This window comes from Peromyscus leucopus, chromosome 4, assembly GCF_004664715.2.
Source record: "Peromyscus leucopus breed LL Stock chromosome 4, UCI_PerLeu_2.1, whole genome shotgun sequence".
Taxonomy (NCBI): Eukaryota; Metazoa; Chordata; class Mammalia; order Rodentia; family Cricetidae; genus Peromyscus; species Peromyscus leucopus.
In genome coordinates, this window is record NC_051066.1 from 46,648,458 (window position 1) to 46,660,908 (window position 12,451).

At 44.8% G+C, this 12,451-nt stretch overlaps 1 protein-coding gene across 6 annotated transcripts in view; it reads left to right on the plus strand.

Moving 5' to 3' along the window:
• Nucleotides 1-495: 495 nt before the first annotated feature.
• Ubr3 (ubiquitin protein ligase E3 component n-recognin 3) overlaps nt 496-12,451 on the plus strand; it is a 146,857-nt gene continuing 134,901 nt past the window's right edge. For 5 of the 6 annotated variants that reach the window (XM_028881969.2, XM_028881971.2, XM_028881977.2 and 2 more), the window contains exon 1: nt 497-1,062. In XM_028881969.2, the coding sequence (XP_028737802.1) occupies nt 515-1,062 (548 nt within the window). In that variant the 5' untranslated portion in view covers nt 497-514. Of the gene's footprint in view, nt 1,063-12,451 lie in introns of all 6 variants that reach the window. The other variant, XM_028881970.2, reaches the window with a different exon arrangement.

The window sequence follows — 12,451 nt, forward strand, 5'->3', positions numbered from 1 at the left end:
CCACACAAAACTAACCCAAACCCTCTTGATACAGTGACCAGGTCCAGCGGTTGGTTTCTGTCTGTCTCTGTCCGCTCCGGGCAGTGAGAAATCGTGATGTTGGCGGGTTTAAGAGACAATTTAGGGAGCTTGGTTTTTCTCTCCACTAAAGAGTTTGGGGTAAGAGAAAAAAAGAAAAAAAAGAAAAAACCCTACTCTTACTAAAGCTTGTCTTTGGGCCGAGTGCCTGCGTAAGTTAGTTGTCAAGTTGTGAAAGTTGGGGAGCCAACAGGTTGAGAGGGAATTCAAGAACAGAGCCTGGGCCCCAGCGAGGGGGGCGGAGCCCGGCGAGGGGCGGGGCATGTCCGGAGGGCGTGCGCGCGCGGGGGGGGGGGGAGGCGGGGAGCGCGCGGAGGTGCTCTGCGGCGGCCGCGTATCGCGAGAGTTGGGCGGGCCGAGCCATCGCAGCAGTCAGTCCCCCACCCTCCCGGGAGGAGCCGCGGGCCCTGGACTCTCCAAATTCTGAGCTCTCATCATGGCGGCGGCGGCGGCGGCGGCGGCTGCGGCGGCCGTCGGGGGCTCGCAGCCGCCCCAGCCGGAGGAGCCCGAGCAGGGGCCGGCCCTAGACAAGGCGGCCACCGCGGCGCATCTGAAGGCCGCTCTCAGCCGGCCGGACAACCGTGCGGGCGCCGAGGAGCTGCAGGCGCTGCTGGAGCGGGTGCTGAACGCGGAGCGGCCGCTGGCGGGGGCTGCGGGCGGCGGGGAGGCGGCCGGCGGCGGCGGCCCAGGCGCGGCCGAGGAGGATGCCCTGGAGTGGTGTAAGTGCCTTCTGGCCGGCGGCGGCGGCTACGAGGAGTTCTGCGCGGCCGTGCGGGCCTACGACCCCGCGGCGCTCTGCGGCCTGGTCTGGACGGCCAACTTCGTGGCCTACCGCTGCCGGACGTGCGGCATCTCCCCCTGCATGTCGCTGTGCGCGGAGTGCTTTCACCAGGGCGACCACACCGGACACGACTTCAACATGTTCCGCAGCCAGGCCGGGGGCGCCTGCGACTGCGGGGACAGCAACGTGATGCGGGAGAGTGGGTGAGTAGAGAGCTCCGGTGAGGCGACCCGGGGTCGGGGGAGGCCGTAGGGGGGACTCGGGGAGCTGACCCTCATCTGTCTCGGGGGAGGCTTCGGGGAGGACGCCGACCCAAGGGGCTGGAGGTGACTGAGCTGTCACTGGTGGGAAAGGGGGTGGGGAGGGGTGGAGAGCATGTGCGGGGAACCAGGCTGGGGATTTTTCGAGGAGGTCAGGGTGGGCGAGTGACGGGGAACAAGGGGTCAGTGCGTGGGGCGAGAGGGCAGGGAAGAGGAGCGGATACTTGGGGGGGAATCTGGCGTGGAACTGTGTCAGTTGTGTGCTTGTTGGGAAAGGCTGTTACAGCTGCCTGCCTGATGATTCTGGAGAAGAGCCTTAGAAGTGATTCCGATTGACTGGGAGGGAGTGGTTCAGGATCTGAATTGGGTCACGGGAGGATGAGGGAGGGCCAGGGAGATGGTCTTGGACTTCAGGGAAGCCCTTAGGGGGTGGGGAAGCTGTACTGTCTGTGTGTCCGTCTGTGGGAAGGACGGAGCTCCGGAGCTGATGGGGATGGAGGGAGAAGGGAAGGGGAGGGGCTTGCATAAAAAGGGACTGTTGAGCTGTCAGGAGAGTATTTGGTGTGCCGGCGTGACAAGTGACATCGAGAGCAGTCAGCGACAGAATACCCCTCACACCCGGAGGAGGAGGACTAGCTTTCTCTAATTAAGGACACCTTAATCATTAATAGGAGAGCATCCGTCTGAAGGAGACATTCAACATATGCATCTTTGGCAAACACAGGCGTTTTTTTTGATATGTGCAGTGCACCTGGTGTTGGTACCTATGCCTTAACCCACGTACACTCCAGTCGTTAGTGATAAATTCCTTAAATAGTCAAGAAGTTAGTGGCCAGAGAAGAGGTTTCTGAGCAGGATTAAGAAAAAGGATTTAAAGGAGATAGTAAGAGCTTGCAAATAATAGTCAGGGCTAGCAATTAGACCTGGAATTTTTTTTTTTTGCTTCACTTTTAGCATTTTAATATTTATATATTATTGAATATAAAAGCCAAAACATAATAAAGAGATGGTTTGAAGTTTCCCTCCTTTTGGTCTCTCATCTGCCAGTCCCTTCTCACCGCTGTTAGTTTCTCTCCGCAAAGCAAGCAGCAATAATGTTTTCTACTCATGCAGTCTTCTTTCACCCAAAAGGTAACATTGTTCTACATCTTGTCGTTTTTCACTTTGATGTCTTTTCATGTCAGTCAATCAGTTTCCCGATCCCATTGTGTGAAAACTACTACACAGTGTCCATGAATTTGCTACCCTTGATTTAATAATGCCATTTGATGGGCATGAAGATTCCTAGTACAAAATAAAAACCTTGGCCTGCCAGTCTTCCCTCACTCTATTAAGACTATCAGTGGGCTAAATTTACAAAGGTGGGATTTTAAAATTGGCCTTCCCAAGGCTTGTTATAGCTAATGTCGGAATGGCCTATTTTCTAGTAGCCTCTTTAACAGTGTTACTAAAACTTTGGGTTTTAACTGCTTTACATAATTTAACTCATTTAATCCTTAACAATTTCGAGATACTCACTGGTTTTATTCCCATTGAATTGGAGAGGAAAACAGGGCACAGATTTTTAAAACTTGCTAAAGAGCCCTCAGGTATAGGTTAGGCCTGCTGGCTATAGATCGTGACCTCTTAGTCACTTCTCCCTACCACCTATATTAAACAGTATTCTTTAATTTGTTTGGTTTTGAGGATTTATCTGGGTGTTGTGCATGCTAAGAAGGTGCACTTCCACATCTGACCTCTAAATACTCCTCTTACTGGTTTTTCTGTTCAGTACTGTTTTGTCTTTTTGATTTTAAATGTCATTTTTTAACCTCCAATTTTTTTAAATCAATTTTTATTAATAACACATACAGAGCACACATGCAGATTTCAGAAGATGACTTTGAGTTGTGGGATCTGGGGATTAAATATAGGTAGTCAGATTTGTGTGACAAGTTCTTCTTATACTGAGCCAGCCTACTGGCTCATCATCCTCCCTTTTAAAAGAGGGACATCAAGTGATGGAGGACTTTGAGCTAGCTTTTACAAACACTGAGATGTTTTTACTTCTTGTTCTAGGTTAGCATTCAGGGGAAGTAATAATGAAGGAAATAATGTTGGTTCTTGCCTGAAATTTGGAACAAAGCGGCAATTTTCAGGTTGTTCTGGATGAAATGCAAACCTGACATTTTAAAATTATGATGCTTCATTCTGGAAGTGGAAATAATATTAGTAACATTTTCTGTTTTGTTTGAGATAGGGTCCTGGAACTTGCTGTATTGACCAGGCTGGTTTTGAACTCTCAGTGACCCTCTTGCCTCTCTGTCTCTCAAGTGTGATTATAGGTGTGAGCCACCATGCTGAGGACTCAATCTCTCTCTCTCTCTTGAGACAGGATCAGTCTAGATATCTAATCCCAGCTGGTTGTGAATTGTCTTCCTGCCTCATTCCTCCAAATGCTGGCATTACAGGTGTGAGTCATCATGCCCAGCTTCCAATGATCTATTTATTTATTTATTTATTTATTTATTTATTTATTTATAGAATACAAACACAGCCGGTGGTGGTGGCGGTGGTGGCGGTGGTGGCGGTGATGACCTGCGCCTTTAATCTTAACACTTTGGAGGCAGAGGCAGGTGGATCTCTGTGAGTTTGAGGCCAGCCTGATCTATAGAGAAACAGCCAGGCTACACAGAAAAACCCTGTCTCAAAACAAAACAAAAATCCCAAACAATCCCCCCCCCCAAAAAAACTAAACCAAACCAAACCAAACACACAGATTTAGGGCATCCATGCTGTAGATAAATAAGTCCATGTATTTTTGTATACAGTTGCAGACCAGAAGAGGGCACTAGATCTCATTACAGATGGCTGTGAGCCACCATGTGGTTGCTGGAATTGAACTCAGGACCTCTCGAAGAACAACCAGTGCTCTTAACCACTGAGCCATCTCTCCAGCCCAAGTCCATGTATTTTTATTGGGATTTCAGGAGTTTATTTTGCCCATGGTAGCAGTTGTATCTGAATTGACACCTAGCATTTACTGATTTAATTCTTCTCTCAGAAAAACATAACTGTTGCCTGTATGTTCCAGGAGTTGCCATGTCCAGTTTCATGGACAAGACTAAAACAGTATTAGAACCATATGATTATTCTGAAATTTTCACAACTTAGTGGTTTAAGATAGACTAGTTCTGGGCTGAATACCTACTTGGCTCCCTCTAGAGAGAGAGATGATGATGGCCAGGAATGTAGGCTCAGGTGCAGCTTCTGGAATTATTTTACAACTAGAAATCAACGAGTTATTGCAGTGTTCCAGGTGGACAGAGCTGTGTTACCCTGGTGTGGCCAGCAGTCCCTGCATGTTGCTAGAAAATTGAGAATTCATATATTTTGAAGTTGCTCTTTTCATTAGTATAAAAGCGTGTTAGTCCCATTGCACTGCTCAGGAAATCTTAGAAAGAGCCCACCTTCCCCGTGTTCTTACTACTGTATTGATTAATTGCAGTGTTGGGGATTGAAACGGGGAGTTGTAATGAGGAATATGCTCTATCCCAGAGCTATACTTTATCTTTGTACCTGTGTACTCAATAAAAGAAGAAATCTTGCCGTGCCTTAATCCTTTTCACATGTCTGACTGTTGTGGTAGCATGTTGTATGATTGGAGATGGTCCATCACAACAATATTAGCATTTCATTTACAAATTTGCAATTACAGAAATATGGAAGAGATTCATTTTTTTTTTCTTTCTTTTTGTTGTTGTTTTGAGACAGGGTCTCTTTATTTAGCTCTGGCTGTCCTGAACCTCACTGTGTAGACCAGACTGGCCTTGAACTCACAGGGATAATCTGCCTGCCTCTGCCTCCTGAGTGCTGAAATTAAAAGCATGTGCCACCACTCCTGGCTTCAATTATTTTTTATTTAGTAACATTGATATTGTCAGTGTAGTAGTAGTATTAGCAGATACAGGAAACAAAGAAAGGAAATAATTGAGGACTCATTTGTGAGATGATATCACAAAGGATATGGGAATGATGTATTATAACCATGTATAACTGGGCTGGGGAGATGGCTCCATGGTTAAGAGTACTTACTGCTCTTGCAGAGAACCTGGAGTAACACTGTTACTCTAGTTCTAGGGGACCCAGCATCCTCTTCTAGCCTCTGGGGATACTGCACACATGTGGTGCACATAGATGCAGCAAAACACATACACACAAAAATAAAAATAAATCTTGAAAAGAAAAACAATGTATAACTATGTTTTTGTCTGTAGGGCTGGAGATTGAAGCTATGTTTCCCACATGCACAAGAGTCACTATTGAATGAATGTAATTGTTGCCAGAAATGGTTGATGGGTGGTTGAACTTAAAAACAAGAAAAAACAGTGTGATGAAAAATCTAAAATAATTTCTGACTGGCTGGTTTTAAGGCTATGATGGGAAACTAAATAGAACTGGGATTTTAAATATTTCTCAAATTTTGATGTAGTTTGACTATTTTTAATGTATTATCATGTATTATAGATTTTTTTTTTTGCCACTTTGCTTACTTTCTCTCAGATTCTAAGGTCCTTAAAAAAGGCACCCTAGAGACCAGCGTAGATGCATTTAACAGATGCTCCCTAAATGTCAAGTTGGGCTACATCTGAAAAGTTGCCCTAAGATTACATTGTTTTATTATCAGGAAATGTCATTGATTAACAGGTTCATAGCACCTGTTTTCAGAGTGCTTAGGAAAGTCTTCCCCCCACCTTTAAAATGTCAAAAGTAGTCCATATGGGGTATAACATAGAAATGTGTGGATAGAGTAAAAGGTCAAGGTTCCTTTTTTCATATGTTCCTCAATGAGGGATTTCTTTCATTTTCATTTGACCTTAATTATGCACTTAAAAGATGTTAGCACAATGGATCAGTACTTCTAGCTGTTTCATTGAAACTATTTCGGTAGTTTGGTTTGTGACAGTGCTGAAGTGGAGGCAATGAGTATCTGGTTAACAGTCTTTCTTTTCATTATTTCCCTCAACGATATTGGACAGTGTCTCATATTAGCACATAGTGCACTTTATTTTTTATTCATTTATTTATTGTTTTGGTGTTTCAAGACAGGGTTTCTCTGTGTAGCTTTGGTGCCTGTCCTGGATCTCGCTCTGTAGACCAGGCTGGCCTCCAACTCACAGAGATCCACCTGTCTCTGCCTCCCAAGTGCTGAGATTAAAGGAGTGCACCGCCCGGCTCACTTTCTTTTAAACAACACTTTTTCTTTCTCTTTTGTTTTCTGTGTTGTGAGTGTTTTGCTTGAATGTATGTCCTAGAACCACATGCATGCCTGGTGCTAGAAGAGGGCTTTGGGACTCCAGGAACTAGAGTTACAGATGGTTTTGAGTCACCATGTGGGTGCTGGGAATTGACTGGATCCACTGGAAGAGCAGTCAGTGCTCTTAACCTCTGAGCTTCTCTCTAACATCCTCCCTTCCCTTTTTGAGACAGGTTTTGACTGTGTTGACCAAGTTGGCCTTGAACTCATAGGGTTCTGCCTGCCCCTGCCTCCTGAGTGCTGGATTTAAAGATGTGGATTACACTCTCACCTATTTCTGTTTTATAGTTACTTAGTATTCCACTGCATTTTCATGGGGCTGTTGTAGGCAGTATAGCCATATAGTTTGTGTGTGTACACACACATATGTATAAAGATAAACTCTCAGAGACTACATCTCAGTTAAAATGGACACTTAATCTTTGATCTATTCAGAGAAATTAAGTTACACTCTCCCTATTGTATGAGTTGGTTTCTTTCCATCCTTGCCCATGTAACATGCGTAACATTTTAGTTTTGATTTTTTTGCAGGCATTTTTATTCCATACAGAAAACTCAGCAGTGTACATTTAACCCACACTAGAGCTAGGTTCTATATAGCCTTTTCCCTTTCCCAGCTTGGCACTGTGGCTTTTCCAGCAAGCTGTGGATTTTTTACCTGAGATATTGCCTTTCCATTGATGGCAGATGTTATCATGCTGTTACCATTGGTCCTGGGAACTTGTACCAGCTTAGCCAGGGCTCCTCTTTTTCTCAGTTAACCTGTTGAAGCAATGGTGGTACATACCTTCCTGTGGACTAAGCATCCCAGCCTGCCTTCTTTTTGATGATGCTGTAGGAAACCTCTCTCTTGAGGTACAGAACTAGTTTGTGGCTAGTTTATTAGTGTCATTGGGTATCATACTTTTCATGAACTATTGTTGCATGACTTTGTGACTTTTGTCCTATGTCCTGGGAAAACCAGATAAATTAATACTGCCGAGTTATCTATCAGTGTCTGCTTAGTGTCCTTGATTTTTCCTTTTTCTTATGCTGCCCTCTTGTACCAAGACTTGGTACCAAGTCTTGTTCTTTTGTTTTGTGTCTACTTGGTCCTTCCCATTGTCTGTTACCATCAGAGTCTAGGGCCTTCATCACATCATACCCTAGTCCATAAGGTACCATTGTCCTGCCCGCCTCAGTCCTATATCTGCCTACATGCCATTATTTCTGTGTTTCCCTTGTGCTGTGGGCTCCTCTCTCCATTATCTTTAGTGGACCTTTTACATTCCTATCCTTGAAGAAGCTCAATGTGAGTCTTAATTCCACAGCAAATGGAAGGCGCACATAAGGCAACATTTGTATAGCATAAATGTGAAGCTGTGGTGCAGGGTTGGACTTTATTAGTTGAGAGTTTCTATTTAGCCTTAGTTTATAGGTTGTCCCCCCCCCCCCACAGGGTTTCTCTGTGTAGCTTTGCGCCTTTCCTGGAACTCACTGTGTAACCCAGGCTGGCCTCGAACTCACAGAGATCCACCTGCCTCTGCCTCTGCCTCTGCCTCCTGAGCGCTGGGATTAAAGGCGTGCACCACCACTGCCCGAGAGCTAATGTCTTAAATTATATATTGCATACATTTGTATGGATTGCTTGTTAGATTTCTTCCCTATGAACTTGGAATTTTCTCTAATGAAATAGTCATCTAACTGTGAAGTTACCAATTCAAAGGAACAAAACACCTTTCGTGATGTAATAGCTTGGAGGAAGAAAAGCTGAAGATAACTTCAGTTCCCTTTCTGTATTCCTTGTCCATTTTTCCTTACTAATTTCCTCAAAGAAGTATGGACATGATTTCCTACTTCAGCTGGTAGAGTACTTTGTGGCATCTTCATGGTTATGAAATTTAAGTACAGCAGCAATTTGGAAGTCCTCTTAGTTGTAATTATTTTTTCTCTTATCATTACAATACTTGATAACTATTTTCAACTGTGAGACAGTTTGAATAGAGCAAAAATAGGAAGATAAACACATGCCTTTGTACTCACCATTGAGAGGCCTGGACATGACTGTCATGCCTGCTCTGGAGCTGCTTTAGTAAGACAGCTAAAGCCCCCCCAGCCCCCTTTTTTCTGTTTCTCTGGAGTTTGCTGTTGACCTCCAGTCTGCCACATTCGTACAGGTTTTTAGGGCTGAGGTCTAGTGTGTGGCTTTCTCAGGCTGTGGTCAGTGGGAGGACTTGAAGCAAGGAGCACTGTGACAAGGAAAGGGGAAGGACCCTTACCTGAGTTCTGGATGGAGCCTCTTGTTAGCTTAGACTCGAGAAGTCTTTGACGTCAGCCTTGCTGGGGGCCTTTCCCCAGAATTCCCTTCAGGATTCCCTTTGCATAAAGATCCATGCCCAGCTTTCTTGTTGAGTCTGTGGCTCCTGTTTGCACCTTACTGCATTTAACCTCATTCAGGGTGCTTCCAGAGCCACCCTGTAAGCTTCTATCAGAAAGGAAGAGAAAAGAAAAACTTTTTTAGCCATGCAACATGAAAGTTACCAAAATAGACAGTGGTGGCACAGGTCTTCAGTCTCAGTATTCAAGGGAGGCAGAGGCAGGAGAGTCTCTGAATTCGAGGCCAGTCTGGTCTATAGAGTGAGTTCCAGGACAGCCAGGGCTACACAGAGAAACATGTCTTGAAAAACAAAAAACAAACAAAAAGTTGCCAAAATTGTATATAAAGCTAATGCTAAGATACAATTACAAGTCTCTTGATTGACAGGCCACATCTGGCTGTGTCTTATTCTTTCCTGGAAAGTCTCTGTGCTTAATCCCTCTACTTAAAAACCATATTAAAATGTCTTTTTTAATATAGTGTCTTTTTAATAAATTACATCTCCTCTCTGAGAAGCCTATACCTGTGCTGTCAGTTGAGTCTTATTCTTTCCTTGATTGACTTTCTGTTTTAATAAACCCCAACTCTGCTTCATATTTGCTGGTCCTGTAATTAGTTTCTGTGTCAAACCCAACAGTTCTGGATGCCCCTGAGTAGAGAGTTCTCTGTAAAGAACTCAGGCTGCTGTGGGCTGCATAGAGCTATGTTTCCTCCCTGCCACTGAAGACAGACCAGCTTTTGGTTTTATTGATTTTTTTTCTTCTTTTTCCCCATCCCTAGAAATTCATTAGTATCTGTTTCTTATATTCTTTCATATTTTTGTTTTAATTTTCTCCTAACAGTATAGATCACTAATTGGTCTTTTCTGGCTTTTTTTTTTCTTCGAGACAGGGTTTCTCTACGTAGCTTTGTGCCTTTCCTGGAGCTCACTTGGTAGCCCAGGCTGGCCTCGAACTCACAGAGATCCGCCTGGCTCTGCCTCCCGAGTGCTGGGATTAAAGGCGTGCGCCGCCGCCGCCGCCGCCGCGGGGGGGGGGGCCCTCCCCCCGCTGGCTTTTGTTTTTGTGTGTGATGTATGTGTGATGTGTGTGTGTGGTGTATGTACTTATCAATGGATGTTTGCACGTGTGTCTGCAGGTGCATGTGCACAGGCATGTGTGCGCTTCTTGCATGTTGAAGCTAGAAGTTATCATCAGGTGCCTTTATCACGTGCTACATTTTTTTCACTTAAAATTTTGTTGATATGTATGTGTGCATATGTGGAGGTCAGAACAGCTCGTGGGAGGGAGTTGTTCTCTCCTTGCACCATGTGGTCCTCAGGGAAGGAACTCAGTTCATCAGGCATGGATGGCAGCAGTCACTTTTACTTGCTGCCCCTCCACTTTTGGTTTTTGAGAGAGGGTCTCTCACTGCACCTGAAGCTTGTCAGTTTGGCTAGGCGGCCGTGAGCTTCAGGTCTGCTTGTCCCTCCTCCCCTGCTGGAGTTACAGGCAGGCCCCACTGTGCCCAGCTCTTCCGGGAGTTCCCAGTCCTGGTGCTTGCACAGCAGCACTTTACTGCTCGGCCATCTCCTCAGCCCACCTTGTGCTTTCGGTTACTAGGCTTTTTTTTTTTCTTTTATGTATATGTGTGACCTGTCTTCATGCACGCCAGAAGAGAGCATCAGATCCCATTACAGATGGCTGTGAGCCATCATGTGGGTGCTGGGAATTGAACTCAGATCCTCTGGAAGAACAGCCAGTGCTCTTAACTGCTGAGCCAGCTCTCTCTCCAGCCCCCACTAAAAAGCTTTAATGTTAGGCATTTCTCTAAATTTTAGAGTCTAAAAATAGGTTTAGAGGCATCTCACATTTTTAGTGTATTTTTACTTTTTATTCAGTTAATATTCTCTGTTATTCAGATTTCTTCTTTGATTCTTGGGTTATGTAGAAGTTTTTGGGAGTTTAGGTAATATTTACTAGTAAGTTTTGATCTAATTCTGTTATTGTCATACATTAATAGAATATACTGCTCAGTCTTGTTCCTTGTGCATTTGGAAAGGGTCTGGTGTTTTGTAGTAGTTGGTTTGTAGTGGTGCCCAGGTCTTCGAGATTCTGAGAGGACTTTTTAATGTTCAATGGCTCAATGAATGCTTTGCAAGCATTCTGTCATTGAGTTACATATGTAACTCTTAAATTTTTAATAATTTTCTGACTACTTGTTCTAATTACTGAGGAAGTACTGAGCAAATATCAAAGCTTGCAAACCCACGTGACCTGAGTTCAATCCTTGAGACCCACATGGTACAAGGAGAGAAACAACTCCTGAGAGTTGTCTTCTGACCTCCATACATGCTCCACGGCACAGGTATGCCCTCCCCATATACATACACATATAATGAAGAAAAATGAAGAAGCTGCTTTCATTGGGTCTTGCTTTTTAACTCAGTCTAAAACTCTGATAGTGATACCTGGATCTTACATACTAAGAACACTGGAGCTGTAGTCATATTTAAGTCTGTTGTCTTGTTTTCTAATTATCATGTCTGTTCTTTGGAGAGAGGGGGGGGGCGGAGGGAGGGAGGGAGGAAGGAGGAGGAGGAGGAGGAGAGAGGAGGAGGAGAGAGAGAGAGAGAGAGAGAGAGAGAGAGAGAGAGAGAGAGAGAGAGAGAGAGAGAGAGGAGAGAGAGATGAGAACTCACTCAGTAGCCCAGGCTGGCCTGGAACTTTATGTAGCCTAGGCTGGCTTATGACTGTCCTCCTGCCTCAGCCTACCAAGTGCTTACAGAAGTCAGTTCCTATGCCCAGCTTGATTTTTTTTTTGGGGGGGTTAACTATATATTTCCTTTGCTAGTTTATGAGCTATAATTTTTACTATACTATGATATGGAACAAGGGATTGGTGCCCAGTGCCTATACTGTGGTATAGGTGTTTGCCAAAAGAAAGAGCTTTAGTGTAGGTCATTTGATAAGGAGATAAAAGAATGCTAAAATCTTCCCTGACTAGCCAGTAGCAAAGGAATTTAAGTGTCCTAGGAGAAAAGGAAACCAAGGACTGAACTAATTGGTTGAAGCCAGGAATTTTGGTGGAATAATTGATTCCAGATATATCAGACTAGATGGAATTTGTGGATCCTTTGTAATTGAGGATGTCTGGTCTATCCTGCAACTGTGGATGGTACCCCTTACTTCTAATCTATGAATGTGTTAATGTGCACACACTGATGGATGTACTAGCATGCAGGTAGGTGTTGAAGCCAGAGGTAGATGCTGGGTGCCTTTCTCTTCACCTGTTGTTGAGACTGGGTCTCTTGTTGAACCTGGAGCTTGTCTGGGCTAGACTTTCTGGCACTGAGGCCTTAGTTTGCCTGTTTCCCCTCTGCCATTGCTGGGGTGCCAAATGGGTGCTACTTTGCCTCGCTTTTCTGTGAGTGCTAGGGATCTGAATTCAGGACCTCATGCTTGCTTAGCAAGGACTTTACCCACTGGGCCATTTTCCTGACTCGTCTGCTTTTCCTTTGGGCTTTTAGCGATTTTTGCCTGATTCTTCCATGGGTGTTCTGAGTCCATTGCGATCGATGATTCTCGTAGTTTTGGTTCCTTCCATCTCTGTTTGTGCGCTCGGTGCCTGCCGTTGTTGTATCTTGTTGGTCGCCCTATAGATTGTTCAGATAGTGTTCTTTTGAGTATTTTTTTTTTTAA